Source organism: Triturus cristatus, chromosome 12 (assembly GCF_964204655.1).
Source record: "Triturus cristatus chromosome 12, aTriCri1.1, whole genome shotgun sequence".
In the NCBI taxonomy this organism is placed as follows: Eukaryota; Metazoa; Chordata; class Amphibia; order Caudata; family Salamandridae; genus Triturus; species Triturus cristatus.
The window spans coordinates 59,493,476-59,510,134 of NC_140595.1; the positions used below are offsets into that span (position 1 = coordinate 59,493,476).

Below are 16,659 nucleotides of genomic sequence, written 5' to 3' on the forward strand. Positions count from 1 at the left end.
TTGCTTTTTTGCGAGGCAGGTAAAGTGATTTGTGAGGCACCCAACAGCAAGATGCACACTTTCATTGGCACTCTGGAGTGGAATGGGGAGAAATACCCATTGGATAATGAGAAGATGCTCTTGCGGGGTTGCAGTATCCGTAACACAGCAAACTGCTATGGACTAGTCATTTATGCAGGTAGGTATCACAAATGTATTGTGGACTCAGCTGCACATGAGAGTAGCTACGTGTTTAATGAAGGCCTGACATAGTAAGGGCGGTCGGAGGTTTGACCATTTGAAGGCCCTCCCGATTTAGAGTGGGTGGTCAAATTACCGGTTTTTAGGTCTCGGGACCATCCGGTCGGCAGACCGGAAGTCCGGAGATTTAATGACTTGGGAGAAGAGGGGCTTGAACCCGCCCCTCTTCTGCCCTGTTCTCCATTGGCTTGCCTAGTAAATGCTGGCCAGCCATTGGAGAAGAGGTCCCGTCACTCCAATCATGCCCCGTCCTTTTCGGATCGGGGGGCGTGTTTTTTGCGAAAAGTCTCAGGGAGGAGACAACAGCAAAACACGCCCCCGAATCCGAAAATGCAGCTGCCTTTCTCCGAGGCATTTCTGCTTTCACCTCGGAGAAAGGCAGTGGCGTGCTTGTTTTCTTTTCCTCCTCGTTCTTTGTTTCTAGCCCCTGTCCGTCTCTAGTTCATCGCCTCTACGCTCTCTCCCCGTTCCCATGCCTTTAATATCTGCCTGTCTTCTCGCCTTCTCAGCAGCTTTTTTTCGTTAACGTATCCTCTCTTCACCTAATTCTTCGCTAGACTCATCTTTTTCCCTCCCATGTTTCTCCACCCTCTCCTTTTACTTCTCTCTTCCCGTTCGTTCACTCATCTTCACTTTTCCCATTCTCTATTTCTGTCTGCCTTTGTTTCCCTCCTGTATCCATCATTATTTCTAACTGCCTCTCGCCATCCTCTACCTACCGTTGTCAGGGAAGTGACATGGGCCCCTTCTTTGCAGGGGGCCGCCAACACCCCCCCCGGGCCCCATCCTTCAAGTGAGCCCCCTGTACTGCCGAAGGGCAATCAATACGTCGAAGACTCGAAGGCCCCTCCTTGCATTCCGCGGAAGGGTGTGGGGAGGGGGCATCCTTATGTATTACGTCATTGCCAGTTATCCCTTCCGCCTCTATTCTCTCGCTCTTTCTTGTCAAAAACGATTCGCCTTTACCCCCTTTGGTGGTTCTCTCTCCTCAGAAACCTTCCGTCCCCATCCCCTCCTTTACCGTTATCCACGTACTTGTCTATTTTGGACTCCCCCCACCCCCCCTTCCTTCTCGGCGTGTCCCTTTCACGCGCCTCTCCTAAGTCTCCTCCCCTCACGGTGGTGCACCCCCTGTCTTGGGGGTGGGTCCAAGGGTCTATGCGTCGCTTTAACCCAATCTGTGTGAATATTACGGGGGTAAACAAATATTAAAGGACAGAAAATACTTTTCCATTACGACACTGGTCCTCTGCGTCTCAGCCCATCCGCCCGCCTGCCCCTTCCCTCTCTCTCCGGTTTCCCTGGCCGCCCCTCATTGTGTTCTCCTACTCTCTTCGTTAAATTGTTTCCTTATTTTACAATCCTTTTGTTCTACTCTTTTCGTTAAATTGTTTCCTCATTTTACAATCTGTTTTCCTTCCCTTGTCTTTTCTCTTCCCACCAACTCCACTGTAATTTATTCTCGTGTCTTCCCCTCTCCCCGTAACTCTAGCTTACCCCCCCCCCCTCCCCCCCTTCGTTACACCCTCTCCCCACCCCACACACAGACTTGTAAAGAGCTCCCGGGGCTGGGAGAAGTGCTGAGAAGCCTGCTGCAGCAGCTGTAACAGCTCCCAAGAGTGCGACAAAGACCGAGGGGTGAGACAAAGGAGGGGGCTTGAGGGGGAGTGATGGCTCTGTTCGTGCGAGCTCAAGGGGCTCGCTCAGCGCGGTCACGCTGCGCCCCACCCAGACCCCCCCCCCCCCCCCCCCCCGCCAGCGCACTACCAGCCCTAAAAGCGATATGTGTGAACACCGGCAGTGAGCTCACGGGTTTCTTGGGTTTGAATCTCGGCAAGGCAGGTTCTAACCAATTCAACTTTCAGAGGCTAATAAACACAATGAATACAATTGAGTAACGTAGTAGCGTCAGTACATCGTATTTCATGCAATATTGAGGCGGCAACCTAAACAAAGGCATTTGTGTGCAGAAATGCCGCGCGCGCGCGGGTCACCGGCAGGGGATCGCGTAGTTGCTTTGTAGTCGAAATGAAATTTGTAACGGACATCCTAGGTCGGGGAAGCAGGCTGCGCCTCGTGGTCGCGTCTCCCTTTTTTGGGCAGCGCGGGTACTGTACAATTTTCACTTCCGGACAGTGAATTGGCCCCCGTGCCTGAATATGTAATGTAAAGCGCGCCAATAATTTCGTAGTGCACGCTATATAAAGGCGAATGAATGGAGATTTGACGCGTTCGCTTCACGCGAGACAGTGATTTTGGGGCAAATGGGCACCAGGAAAGTAGTATGGGGGTGGGGAGCACCATGCTGCTTGCCAGGTTCAAGGTGGGGATAGGGGCAGACGCGATCAGGGTGTGCATGGTTAAAAGTGATTTGTATGAGCACCTGTGTCCTCCCCCCCCCTCCCCCCCCCCCCCCTTTTTTCTGCGGTTCAGTCACGCCTTTTCGTGTATGCATATTTCTTGTGCTTATGCTGGTTTCTCTTTCAGTACATTCGTCCGCTTTCGGTGACTGGAGGATTATTAATTGGCGACAGAGAGACGCGAGCCAAACATCATCCGTATTCGGGGCTCGGACGGGAGTAAGTACGGGCAGGTGGGGGACGGGGGTACCGTTCGGAGTAGCATGTGGCACTCAGGAGCGAAGAATCAGCCTCAAAGGGGGCGAACAGGCGGTTAACTTTCTCTCTTTCCCAATTGCAGATAAGAGAGAACAACTGCTAAGTGATGGACAGCCAAGGATTATCCCCCCCCCTTTTCACACCAGGGACACAGGTTGAGGAGTCCGTGCCGGACACTTCGGAGGAAGCCCGGATTGCCGCATTCTTGGAGCTGACGAGGGCCAAGGGTTTAGCTTGGGCGACTGAACTATTGAAAGCCAGTACCCCCCCAGACTCTGGGATATCGATGGACGGTCCGGCTACGGATAAGGATGTAGGGGAGGTTGCGGGCCCGTCACGGTCGAAAAGAAACCGCCGCCCCACGAGCAAAGACTTTCCGGTTGAGCAACCACCGGCTCGAAATAGAGCGGCCCCTCTTCACAGGGCCTCAGCGACCCCCCAGGCGGCGGTTAGCTTGGGGACGGGGACGCACAACGTACTGCCTTGCCCGCCCCAGGCGACATTTGCCTCAGCAGAGGATCTGGGTAAGCTTTCAGACACTTTAAAAGACTTCATGGCTGAGGTCAGATCCGGTCTTCTGCTTGCCAGGTCACCCCTAGGGGTCGGCCCGTCCGCTCCACCGCCGCCGAGTGTGACCCCGGCGCCGGGGGGCTTCACGCAGGTCTGGGGTCAGCCGCCGGCTGCATTGGAACCTCCTCCGCGGCCCCCACCCCCAGCTGCTGCTGTGGCCGAGAGCGCGGCAAGTGCGGTCGATCCTGCAGTAGTGGTTCCCCCGGTGGTACCGACGCCGGCACCAACACTAGCCGTAGCACCTAAGCCTCTAGTTACCACGGCCCCGCTAGTATCGGGCCGCTGTTCACTCGCTTGGATGGTCCCTTTAGTGGCCAAAGAAGGGATTTGGCGCAGGGAATTTATCGATATCTTCACCCTTCTCATGCATGGGGCGGAGGGGGTAGATACCAGGAGGATGGGCAACAAGGAAGAGGACAAGAGGGTGCGGTATCATTTATATCCCACCAAAAATATTGTGACTTGGGGTCAGGCCTTTGCCATTTTTGCGGCAGTAATAGTGGAGAAATTCCCAGATGAAGGGCCAGGTCTCTTCCACTATGCAAGCGTGATTACAGAAGAGGCTGCTAAGGGTGGGGGCATGGGATGGTACCACTACGACTGTGACTTCCGTAGACAAAGAGCAATCTGCCCAGATCTTGAGTGGGACCAGTTGGAGGTCCGTTTATGGGTAAAACACATGGGCAAGCATACTGAGGGGTCTACGACGAAGTCAGGTACAGAGAGCGGTGTAAAGAGCAAAGAGAAAGAGGATAAACAGGAGAGGAAATGGCAGAACAGGAAGTCCTTTCGGGGCGGTCGTGGGGGGGGTCGCAGGCCTGGCTTTCGGGCACGGTCTTCTGGGACCTGCAGGCTCTTTAATGCAGGGTTCTGCTCCTGGGACAAAACATGCCGTTTCTCACACAATTGCAGTGTGTGCGGGGCATCCCATGCCGCCACCGTATGCTCCAAGCGCGACACTCCCGACAAGCCTTCCTCGAGCAAGTAGCCCAGGGGGGGTTCCCCCTCCCGCGCTTTGGCCCCCCGCGAACACATCTGCTAGCGCGCATGCCCTTGCCCCACACGACCATGTGAAAGGGCCCTCTCCCATCAGCGTAAAGAACCTCCTCAGTGCCCTCCGCGGATACACTAGCAGGGAAGGGTCCCTCATTTCTGAGGGCTTCTTAGACGGTTTCCGCATTCCTTATCAAGGCCCCTTAGTGAGCAGGGATGCGGAGAATCAGAAATCAGCTAGGGAGCACCCGGAGGTAGTGCGGGATAAAATAACGAAGGAGGTGTCTTTGGGCAGGGTGGCGGGCCCTTTTTCCTCACCCCCTATGCCCCACTTTGTGATTTCTCCCCTGGGGGTGGTACCAAAAAAGGAGCCAGGGGCTTTCCGTCTTATTCATAACCTATCACACCCTGAAGGGGACTCCGTGAATTCCTGGCTTGACGAAGGTAGATGCTCAGTGTCTTACTGCTCCCTAGACCTGGCAGTCGACATGATCAGGAGGGCAGGGAAGGGAGCCTGGTTGGCCAAGTCTGATATCGAATCGGCCTTCAGGCTCCTGCCAGTACACCCGGACAGCCAACACCTTCTGGGCTTCAAGTGGGGGGACCAGGTCTTTTATGATAGGTGTATGCCCATGGGTTGCTCGGTGTCTTGTGCGTACTTTGAGGCGTTCAGCTCCTTCCTACAGTGGGCCTTAACAAACAGGTATGGCATTGAGGGAGTGACCCACTACCTGGATGATTTCCTGTTCATCGGGGGAGCTGACTCGCAAGATTGTGCACGGGCGCTGCAATGTTTCAAGGAATTGGCAGGACACTTGGGCGTACCTTTAGCTCCTGGTAAGACCGAGGGTCCGGCGCAGGTTTTGATATTCTTGGGCATCGAGTTGGACACGGTAAAGGGCGTGTCCCGACTCCCTGCGGATAAGGTACAGGCCTTGCGTCAGGAGATCTGCGATCTACTGGGTAGGGACAAGGCTACTCTGGGTGAAATCCAATGCCTGCTAGGGACCCTGAATTTTGCGGTAAAGGTCATACCCATGGGGAGGGTCTTTGCACGCAGGTTAGCAAGGGCGACCGCTGGTATAAAAAAGAAACATCACTGGGTCAAGCTGGGGACAGGTCTGAAGCAGGATCTGGTGGTATGGAGCGAATTCCTAGCCTGCTTTAATGGGACGGTTATTTGGAAGCAGCCCTGGATTGATAGTCAGGAACTTTGTCTTTTCACAGATGCCTCAGGCAGGGAAGGTTTCGGGGCTATCTTGGGCGAGGAATGGTGCGCGCAGGGATGGCCCAATGTTTGGCGCAGGCATAGGATCACCAAAAATGTGACTGTTCTGGAGCTCTTCCCGATTGTTGTTGCACTACACCTATGGCCGGCGGCGTTGTCAGATAGGAAGGTGGTATTTTGGTCTGACAGCATGGCGGTTGTTCAGGCAATTAACAACCAGTCCGCTAGGTGCCGGCTGGTGCTGTGCTTACTAAGGGAGTTGGTCCGGGCATGCCTGCGCATCAATGTCGAGTTTAAAGCCAGGCACATTGAGGGTATTCAAAATGTGGCAGCTGACGCTCTTTCTCGTTTTCAGTGGCTCCGATTCAGGGAGGCCTGGCCGCGGGCGAGAGCGCAGATGACCCCATTCCCGGACCATCTATGGAAGATCCTGCAGTGGGACTGAGCCTGAAGGAGATGGGAGAAAGAGCTCTGGCCCCAGGTACCAGAAAGCGTTACAGCGCCCACATGGCAACATTCAGAGCAACTTCTGTAGCGCTGGGTACTTCAGGGGCTGCGTTGGTGTCCCAGGTCCGAGCATTTCTGGTGTGGGCTAGGGGACAGGGGAAAAGCCGTTCATGGGTAGGCAGCCACTTGGCGGCCGTAAGCCACGACACCAAGTTGTCTGGCGGGGCGGATCCCACTAACTCCTATCCCATCCGGGCCGCCTTGAAGGGCTGGGCTAGGGAGGAGCCCAGGGCCCCTGATAATCGGGCCCCCATTGATTTCGAAATCCTGAAAGGCATGCTAGGGGCTCTCGAGCTAGTCACCTACTCTCATTACGAGGCCACGCTGTTTTCAGCCACGTTCTGCTTAGCATTTTTTGGGGCATTCAGAGTCAGCGAGTTAGTGGCTAGGTCCAAGGTCGACTTTTCAGGGGATGCGCTGGCAATTTCAGATGTGTCCATTTCCGGGTCACTGACCATTCATTTACGCAAGTCCAAGACTGACCAGGCGGGGCGGGGGATCAGGGTGGTTCTTCAGCCCCTAGGTGACCCCAGGTTCTGCCCAGTACAATGGGTAAAGGCGTTGTTGGAGTACAGACCGCCCGGCCCTGGTTATCTTCTGTTGCATTCAAATGGTACCCCCGTAACTAGATACCAGTTCGAGCAGGTAATCAGGGCCAGCTTAGCCAAGGCGGGGCTCGCCCGGCCGGACAGAAGGTATTCCAGCCACTCCTTCCGCATTGGCGCTGCCACCGCCGCTCACCTGGCGGGATTAGAGGCCGCTCAGGTGAAGAAATTGGGGCGTTGGGAATCTGATTGCTATAAGATATATGTTCGCCCGTGAGGCAGCTTTTAGTAATGTGTTTGTGATTTTATAGTGTGTATCGTTGAAATCACCCTTTCTGATTAAATAACTTGTGTGTACACCATGTCTCCTCTTTATTAGGACGAGTGGTGTGGGTGATCGGGCATTCATTTGTCGCCCGGGCGGCCCAATGGGCATCGCACCGGAATTGGATGCGACACTTCCCTCAGACTGAAGTGGAATGGATGGGGGTGCCGGGGATGAGATGGTTCGAACTCAGGAATAAGATCGAGCAGAGACTAAGAGCACACGGGTCCACCTTGCCCCACCTGTTGGTGATACACCTGGGTGGAAACGACCTTGTTACCCTAGGGAGACGATTGCTGTTATTAGCCATGAAAAGAGACTTAGGGGAAATCTGCAAGCGTCTGGGCGAGTGTGAGATCGTGTGGTCGGAGATCATCCCCCGCAGGTCTTGGCGGGGAGCTAAATCCTTAGAAGCGGTAGAGCACTCCAGGAGGCGCATTAATGGAGCAATGCGTAAGTTCACATCCCAAAGGGGTTTGGGCTTTATTCGCCATGAGATGATTCGGGGGAATGTAAAGGGGTACTTCGACTTGGATGGAGTACACCTCTCCCAAATAGGCATGGACCTGTTTTTATTGGATTTAAGCGAAGCATTGGTGAATAGAGGGTGCAGGTAAAGAGCTAGGTTGGTGGGGGGCCCTGGCTGCGACGGTTAGCCGCCTCCAGGGCTGTGGCGGAGTTACAGGGCGATCTGGAAGCAGGCCGGTACAAAGGGTACCTCTGCGCGGCACCACGTGGTGCCTGAGCCAAAACGAGGAGCCTCCAGAGAGGTCCCGGAAGCCGGTCGGCGCCCCGCTAGGCCTGCGGGCGGTTGTGGGCCTGAACAACCGGGGGCTTGCTATGCGACGCTCCGCCCCGAGAGGGGGGGTGTGAGTAGAATTTCAACGGCACGTGATCGAAAAAAGAATCACTTGGGGGGCAGCACTTGCGGGTCATTCCCGTGCTGCCCGGCTCATCAGGCGGGGCAGGTGAAGTAGATGGCCGCCTGCCCTTGGATCGCCCGTAAGATAACCCACCTATTACATATCCTGGAATTATGTAATAAATCCTGCAGCATTTGTTACCCACTTACAACTGTTTCTTGTGTCTTCTTTGGGTAACCTAATTTGGGGGGAGGGGGGAAAGCGGGGTGCCCCTGGGGGTACTATGCCGCTGACCGCGGCCCCCGCAGGGGGCCACTCGGCGGTCGGCGCCTTAGTGGCCCCGGGGCCCCGGTCACCCCTCCCCACTCCCTCCTTCGGGGGGGGCGGGGGCAGGGATCCTGACTGTTGCCCCCCTCCGTGTCGGGGGCCGGAAGTGACGCGCAATGCGCGTCACTTCCGGGCCCAGGTGTGAGGGGAAGGCTATTTAGCCTTCCCCCACCCTCACTGGCGACCTCTTTGTCGCCCACCTCGCCTTTTTACCCTCCCTACCGCTTACCCGGCGTAGGTGTGGTGGGGTGGAGTTTTTTGCTGAACGTTTTAATGTTTTCCTTTTCGTTGCAGGCGGAGTTACAGGGCGATCTGGAAGCAGGCCGGTACAAAGGGTACCTCTGCGCGGCACCACGTGGTGCCTGAGCCAAAACGAGGAGCCTCCAGAGAGGTCCCGGAAGCCGGTCGGCGCCCCGCTAGGCCTGCGGGCGGTTGTGGGCCTGAACAACCGGGGGCTTGCTATGCGACGCTCCGCCCCGAGAGGGGGGGTGTGAGTAGAATTTCAACGGCACGTGATCGAAAAAAGAATCACTTGGGGGGCAGCACTTGCGGGTCATTCCCGTGCTGCCCGGCTCATCAGGCGGGGCAGGTGAAGTAGATGGCCGCCTGCCCTTGGATCGCCCGTAAGATAACCCACCTATTACATATCCTGGAATTATGTAATAAATCCTGCAGCATTTGTTACCCACTTACAACTGTTTCTTGTGTCTTCTTTGGGTAACCTAATTTGGGGGGAGGGGGGAAAGCGGGGTGCCCCTGGGGGTACTAAGACCGAGGGGTGAGACAAAGGAGGGGGCTTGAGGGGGAGTGATGGAGGGAGAAGTGACCGAACATATAGAGGCCGGAGGAGAAGTGAGGAAGGCAGCCAGAGAGTAGCAGAAAGCAGCCTGACTGACTTAAGGGAGAAAGACAAGTGCAAGCGAGGGAAGATACAGAGCATACGGGTGTGGATAAAGCGGTCGACTGAGGGGGAAGATACACATGACTGTAAAAAGAAGAGGTTGCTCCAGAGGATGGCGAGGGAGAAGATGGAGGCATAGAAGAGAGAAGGGGAGGTGTAGAGCTAGAAGACAGACTCGGGGGAACGGAGAGGGTGGGAATTAAAGGAAGACAGCATTGCCTAGGGCAGCGGTTCTTAACCTCTTGACCTTCGTGCACTCCCTCTGAAAGCCGGAGAATTTCTACCATGAGGATCTAAAAACAAGCATTTACAATGCAATGGTCTCGGCATTGGTAAAGTTAGAGCTATTGGCATTGCTCATGACATTATTTTTGTTTATGTTTTTGTTTTCAAAACATTTAAAGAAACGGCATTGTCATGAGCAATGCCAATAGCTCTAACTTTAACACTGCCGAGACCGTTGCATTGTAAATGCTTGTTACTTTCTGTTGGCGCCATGAAAATTTGGTGGCAAGGGAAAGTAAAAGCAGGTAAACAGTCCTCACACTGTTGGAGAAAAACGCAGAGTGGAGCTTTCCCGGTTTTGTTTATTAAAAATAAAAACACCTTCTTGAGGTAAAACATTTTTTAAAGAAAAACAAGTTAACATTTTAACGGATGGCACCGTCATTTGGGTACAGGTACTCCGTCAGGTGATAGAGTATTTTACTCCATCGCCCTGACGGAGTATAATCCATACTCTGAGCTCTCCATCAGGCCTTAAGTTGCTTTACCTTCATATTTGCAGCAATGAGGGGCTCTCTGTTTTTTCCTGTGTTTCTTGCAGATTTGGTGGTGATACCCATACATTATTTATTTTTGTTGAATATGAGATATTTAATTATGTATTTTGACCTGTTCGTTGATTAGGTTGTTATCTTGTTATCTATAATACAAAATATAATTACAGCACTTATCAGGTGTCCTGTCCTGGTTAAGTGTGTATTAATGGTGTCGTTCATTTATCAATGTTTGCATTTCAAATTTTTAGTTCTGTTGCTTTCTGTTAGGGCCCACTAAGCTCTTACTCAAAACTGGCCATATAGCCTGGGATATTTCTGCTAAAATGTATTCTATTTTTTTTAATAACACAAACTTACGTTTTGAAAGGGCCATTGTATTAAAGGTTAATAATATTGTGTGCAAGTCAACTACATTTTATCCAAAAACTATAATGCCGTACTGTATTTTCTTTTAGGCATTGACACTAAGATAATGAAAAACTCAGGGAAGGTTAAGATGAAGAGAACCAAACTAGACTTAATGATGAATAAGATTGTGTTCTCGGTAAGTATATTGAGTATCCCTATCACTCAACATTGGTCCAACAACAGGCTTGAAAGTGATCTGAGCCCAGTTCACGGGGTGTATCAGTACGCCCAACTGAGAGACTGATGTTATGAGATCTCAGTCCGTCACTGATGAGCCCAGGAATGTGCTCTGGGTGACATATACCACGGAATGACACAATACTACAGTTACGACTCATAGTGATGTCTGTTTTAGCGAGCAAAAGGATTTTTCCAAGAATATATTGAATCTGCGATGGCTTTCAATATGTACTGAAGCTGTTTTCAGCTGGGGTTTCCTTAAGTGACGTCGCCAACAATAGCTCATGGCAGCACTTGCCTGTAGTTATTAGACGCTTGGGGAGTGAGTTGAAAATATGGCTATTCCATGTTATATATAAAGTTCTCTCAAACTTAGGGAATAACGTACTTGTCATACAGCAGACGGGATACCCATCACGTTTGTGACGGAGTATCCCATCCACCAAGACCTAAATTAGCCCCTAATTCTTGAAACCTCTTGCCCTACTAACCACACAAACCCCCAATAGTTGCTTAGTGATGAAAGGCAGTGGAAGACCTAGATAGAACATAAAATGACATTTGTCCCTTCTGCAGAGGCTCGCCTCCTCCTCAATGTTCAAATTTCATCCTATTTACTGATCTGCAAATCGAATCTGTGGTAGTACCAGGTGCTGCCATCCCATCACTCCATCTCGAAACTTAATTTACAGTTTCACGCATTGATTTGCTGCTGCCTTTGACACTTATTGAGACTCTTAGTGGTGTACACCCGAAAATATTGTAACTGTTTTTAAAGAAAACTCCATCTCACATTTCGGTTGAGTTTGTTGTGTATTTATTACAAAAATACATTATTTATCACAGACATTACTCAAAAGGGGAACGCACATACACCAGCAATGTAGTTAAATTCCCTCATTAAAGGTAGGAGCCAAATATATACTTGACTACACACACAGTTTCTAGTATCAATAACATGACTAAATTCATACCAGGAGTACAATCAGCTTTCCTGGTTGTGCTCTTGAGAATTATTTGATGGCCTTCCGGAGTAACTGCTGAGGGAGCTCGTTTGCAAAGTCCACATCTTTGGTGCCAAGGCAGGATGTATCCAGTTTCAGAGCACATCTGGTAGGCAAAATTAGTATGAGCATGGAAACATGGCTGCTGCAGATTCCACAAAATTAAGCAACCCGTTTCTGATTTTCACACTACCATCAGGCTTGATGGCCATAATTGCTGACAAAAGCTAAACTTTACTATTACACTAAAAGCATCTGAGCAACTGAAGTGACCGCAGATATCTTTACGTCTATAATGACATCACAGGAAGTGACATCACACAATTTTTTGATCTGATTTTAGGACATCTGATTTTTAGGTCTCGCCTGAGCCAGCGCTTTAGCGCTGCTCTCGCGAGAGCTTTTGTAAAAGGGGGATTTGGAAGTGCAAACTAGTGCTTTCAGGCCGCCAACTACAGTGCATGTGTGCCGGGCGCGCGCACCATTTGGCAGCCTGCTGATCACTTTCGCGGCCGCTTTGATGTTCTCAGTGAGCCGCGCGGCCACTGAGAACATCAAAGCGGCCGCGAAAGTGCACACCATTTGCCACCCCCTCCCTTATCCCACTTCCTGCTTGTTACTGCTTTCTGACTTTACGCTCCTGTTGTTGTTTTATTGGAAAACATATGTTTATATAGTTTTGGACACCACAGGGCTTTAATTTTAACAACACGTCGCCCGCTTTCAGGGACACTGCGCTCAGATCAGTCTTGTTCCTCCGCGGGCGCTGCGGGGGAGGGGCATTGCTGCTTGGTGCATTTAGCTTCACTTCCTCACAGTTCACCATTTCGGCATGTCGAGGGTCCGTGGGTGGAGCAGGTTATGGATGTAAGTGCGCCCGGTAAGACCGCAGCACTGCCAAGGGTCACTCCGCACCAATGCATACTTGGTATTCTCGCATTCCCTCAAAATATTTTGTCACGCAATTCAGAGTGCCAGTACTTGCTTGAATTACTGTGCCATCTGGCTTTGCACCGATACTAATGATGTCTGTTGTTCTGCGGCTCTGTGAACATGCCCAGGGCCAAGGAGAGCAGAGGTCTTGGGTTATCAGCTGTTTACGAGTCACAGACTTCCGCGGCTGGAAGCTTTTGACCCAGCTTTACTTTAATATTCATGGCAGTTTTGGCAGCTTCTTTTCCCCTCCCCTCCTCCTTTCGCTTTTCCTTTTGGTCCCGGCAGTTTCTGTTTTGTTTGTGTGAGTGGTTAAGGGGGGCTTGGTTTAGGGCAGAGTGTCTCTTACGGAGCTCTCGCCGCGAATCCCACCCCCTCCCCCGGCCCCACTCCTCAAACAGTGATTTAAGATCTCTGTGAAATATTAACAAAGCAAAGCATTGCTGCCCAGTTCTTTCCTGGAACTCACTAGTATTCAGAGGGGAGGTGGCTTCCGAGTTTCGAAAAAGCACGGCGCGCTGCAAAAGTCAAAGACAGTCACCACTCCAGAGCAGACTGACCCAGTCTCAGCCCAGACCATTGTTATTTCCAAACACCAGGGCTTTAATTGGGATGAAAAAACTGGGGGGAGGGGGGGGCCTTATGGTGTCGTGGCCAATGTAATAAAGAGCGGGGCCTAAAACTCTTAAGCTAACAAGCATTTGCAATGCATTAGGTCTCGCATTTACGCGAGTTTGAGCTATTGGCATTGTCATTTACAATGCCAATAGCTTTAACTCGTGTAACTGCGAGACCTATTGCATTGCAAATGCTTGTTCTTCAAGCTATCCTTGATGAAAGGTTATAATTGCAGCAGTTAATACACAGTGACTGATATCTATCACTAACAAAGAGCTATGAAAATCATTTCTAGCTGCATGCATATTTCTGTTTAAAAGTTCTGAAGTCAATTGGAAAACTCCAAGGGTCGCAAAGCAGAACACAGGGGCAGCCAATAAATAGCAGTATGTGGGTAGCAGGAGCTTTCACCCGCTGCCTCGTAATGAGGTGTCTGTCTACAGGACCTTAAAGTTCTTAAGTCAGGCAACACATCCTGAAAATGTGTAGCTAAACACATGGGATGAAAGCCAGTTCACAAAGTATAAACTTGTGTCATCTTGCGTTTGGCACTGGCCAGGAAACAGAGAAAGAGCATTCGCCATAGCACTACCTTCTTTCATATTTGTTTCCTACTGCAGGCACGACATGCTTTCCTGTAGCATTCAGCCCGCCATGCGCGCTTTCACTTTCCAAGCTGCTCGGACATGCTTTGATCTTCTTTCAGTTTTAATTACTGTGGCGCCCGCTTCAGGTACATCGTTACGCACCGCTTGTTATTTCTTAATTCTTGCTCTCTTATTTATTTAGTCTTGCCTCTGCTTTCGCTATCGGCCCACAGACTCCGCACGCTGTCCCTTTACAAAGTCTGGGCTGCTACTTAACCTGGAAATGTAGCGTTTCGTTCATGTTCTCCCGTCCCCGCGTTCATAGGAAGAAGCCAGCAGCAGTCCCCCGTCCCTCTGGTGCCCTCCTCCCAGCTCAGCCTCCAGAGAGAGAGAGCAAGCCCGACTGAGCTCCCTTCCCTTGCCTGCCTCTGGCCTTCCAGCTTAGGCAGAGGCACACTCCCTCCCCATGCTCCGGCCCACACGGCTGGGACGGAGAGGGGAGCTGGATAAACAGCTGCATCCGCTTAATCACTCCTCCCACAAATCCCCCCTTCCCGGTGTTTGCCTGGAGAGGCTGGGCGTGCGCGGCTTCACCCAGCCCCCACTAAACTCAAACAAGCATTTGCAATGCAATAGATTTTTTAATTATGTTTTAAAAACTAACATATAAATAAAAGGCATTGTTATTTAACAATGCCAATAGCTCAAAGTCTCACAAATATGAGACCTATTGCATTGCAAATGCTTGTTGGTAAGCATGTCGATGAGGCATTGCAGGCCATCAGGGCAGATACAAACATGGCAAAGTCGTTGGGAGCGCTGCAGTGTCGCAAGGTGTCCTTTCAAGCTGTGTGTGGAAGAGGCTTGTCCTCTTATAGAGGGAGTTATCAGCACGTTCAACAGCCCTATCAACAACAGTACGGGTCATCCTATTAACAACAGCCCTATCATCCTCCTCCAACAGCAGCCTACAACAATCAAGGGCCTAGGCAGAAACAGGCCCCTCAGGGCAGAGAAGCCGATTGAAAACAATGACTTCTCTCAGGTGTCGACTGCATCCAACTCTGCACTAGCCGTGGGTGCAAACATTTCATATTTCTCCCAGAACTGTAGGCAAATAACAGCAGACAGATGGGTATTAGACCTTATCATCTATGGTTATACATTGGGATTTGTCAAACGACTACCAGCAGCACCAGAGGGAGTACACCTACCTTGTCTTCACTTACTCTGAAAAGAAGCCCTCACCATGCTAGCCAAAGGAGCAATAGAAAAAGTTGCCCAACCCCAGAAGGGCATAGGTTTCTACTCCCATTTTTCATAATCAAAAAGAAAACAATGGAATGGAGACACATCCTAGAGCTCAGAAAATTAAACAAGTTTCTACACAAGCAAACCTTTCACATGGCCACCCTTTCTGACATCTACTAAATCAGGGAGACAACATGACAACTCTAGATTTACAGGATGCATACTTCCACATCCCCATACATCCCAAACATCGAAAATACCTATGCTTCACTGTAGCCGGCACCCTTATCAATTCAAATTCTCACATTTGGCCTCAAGTCAGCTCCCCACATTTTTACCAAATGCATAGCCCCTGTGGCAGCCTCTCTCAGAAAGGACAGTCATCAGTTATTCCCCTACCTAGACGACTGGTTGATAAAAGCACCAACAGCATCTCAAGCAATCAAGGTCACAGAGGTTTGCCTGCAGTTGTTTCACAAACTAGGTCTCACTCTAAATTATCAAAAGTCATCCACTACTCCATCAAAGAAGATAATGTTCCTGGGCGCTGCCTTAGATACTGTCCAGAGCAAAACCTTTCTCTCCTAAGCCAGACAACGAAGGCTCAAGGAACTAGCTCTTAAACTATCCAGAAAAAGGTGCATTTCAGTGCGTCTGTTCAAGTCACTTCTGGGCATGATGTCCTCAGTGACCAATCTGGTCCCTATCCCATGTCTGACTATGAGACCATTACAGGAAGAGCTGCAAAATCAATGGACTCAAACAGAAGGATCTTTCGAGGACCTTGTAAAGATCACACCAGGAAGCAGGAAGCACTAGCCTGGTGGTCCCAGGCCTCCCATCTTTCAAAGGGCCTCGCGTTCTTACCGCAAATACCTGACTTCGTGATAACTACAGATGTCTCCCTGGAGTGCTGGGGCGGTCATCTGCAGGACCTGCAAATTCAAGAAAAGTAGTCTCTGCTCCAGAAAACCATGCATATCAATTGCCTGGAGCTCAATGCAATCTATTTCAGTCTCCAAGCGTTCCTACCAAGAATAGCAGGGTCATCAGTGCTAGTGAGCACAGACAGTACCACCAACATGTCCTACCTTTACAAGCAAGGGGACACGAGATCCCTGATGCTTTCCAAAGGAGCTCAAGAAATCTTGAGTTGTATCACAAGATAACTCTGTGGGCAGGCCACGTTCCCAGAATCCCAGAACAAGCAATCTATTAGTAGACAAGCTCAGCAGAGCCAAGGACAGCTGTCACAAGTGGTAGATGGATCAGTCTGTGTTAGACAGGATCATTTTTCTCTAGGGCAAACCAGCATTGGATCTCTTCGCAACAAGCAAGAACAGCAAATTCCACTTGTATGCAAGTGGGTATCCTCACCTAAGATCATGGGGAATGCCTTTTTGATCAGGTGGTCCGGGATCTATTCAAAAGCTTTTCCCCCGTCCCTCTCATATCAAAGGCTCTCAAAAAAATGAAAGTGGAGTGCTGTCGCCTCCTCCTAATAGCCTCCAGGTGGCCCTGAAAGTATTGGTACACAGACCTTCTGATACTATCGGAATTCAACCCACATTCTCCTACAAGTATTCCCAACACTGTTGACGATGAGCCGTGGCATGGTCCTTCATCTAGACCCGACTTCTCTCCACTTATGCGCATGGCTCCTGATTTCCAGGAAGTCAGAGAACTGAATATTCCTCAGGACTGGAGGGACTGTCTCTCAAAAGCAGGGGCAGAAGCCACGATAAAAACGTATAAACTGAAATGGAAACTTTTCTATTT

General features: G+C 50.8%; 1 protein-coding gene across 2 annotated transcripts in view; it reads left to right on the forward strand.

Annotated features, from left to right (window-relative positions):
- Positions 1-16,659, forward strand: part of LOC146772463 (phospholipid-transporting ATPase IK-like) — a 520,789-nt gene that overhangs the window by 202,182 nt on the left and 301,948 nt on the right. For both annotated transcript variants that reach the window (XM_085638338.1, XM_085638339.1), the window contains exons 10-11: positions 20-178; positions 10,355-10,443. In XM_085638338.1, coding sequence (XP_085494464.1) covers positions 20-178; positions 10,355-10,443 — 248 coding nt within the window. The remainder of the gene's footprint in view (positions 1-19; positions 179-10,354; positions 10,444-16,659) is intronic.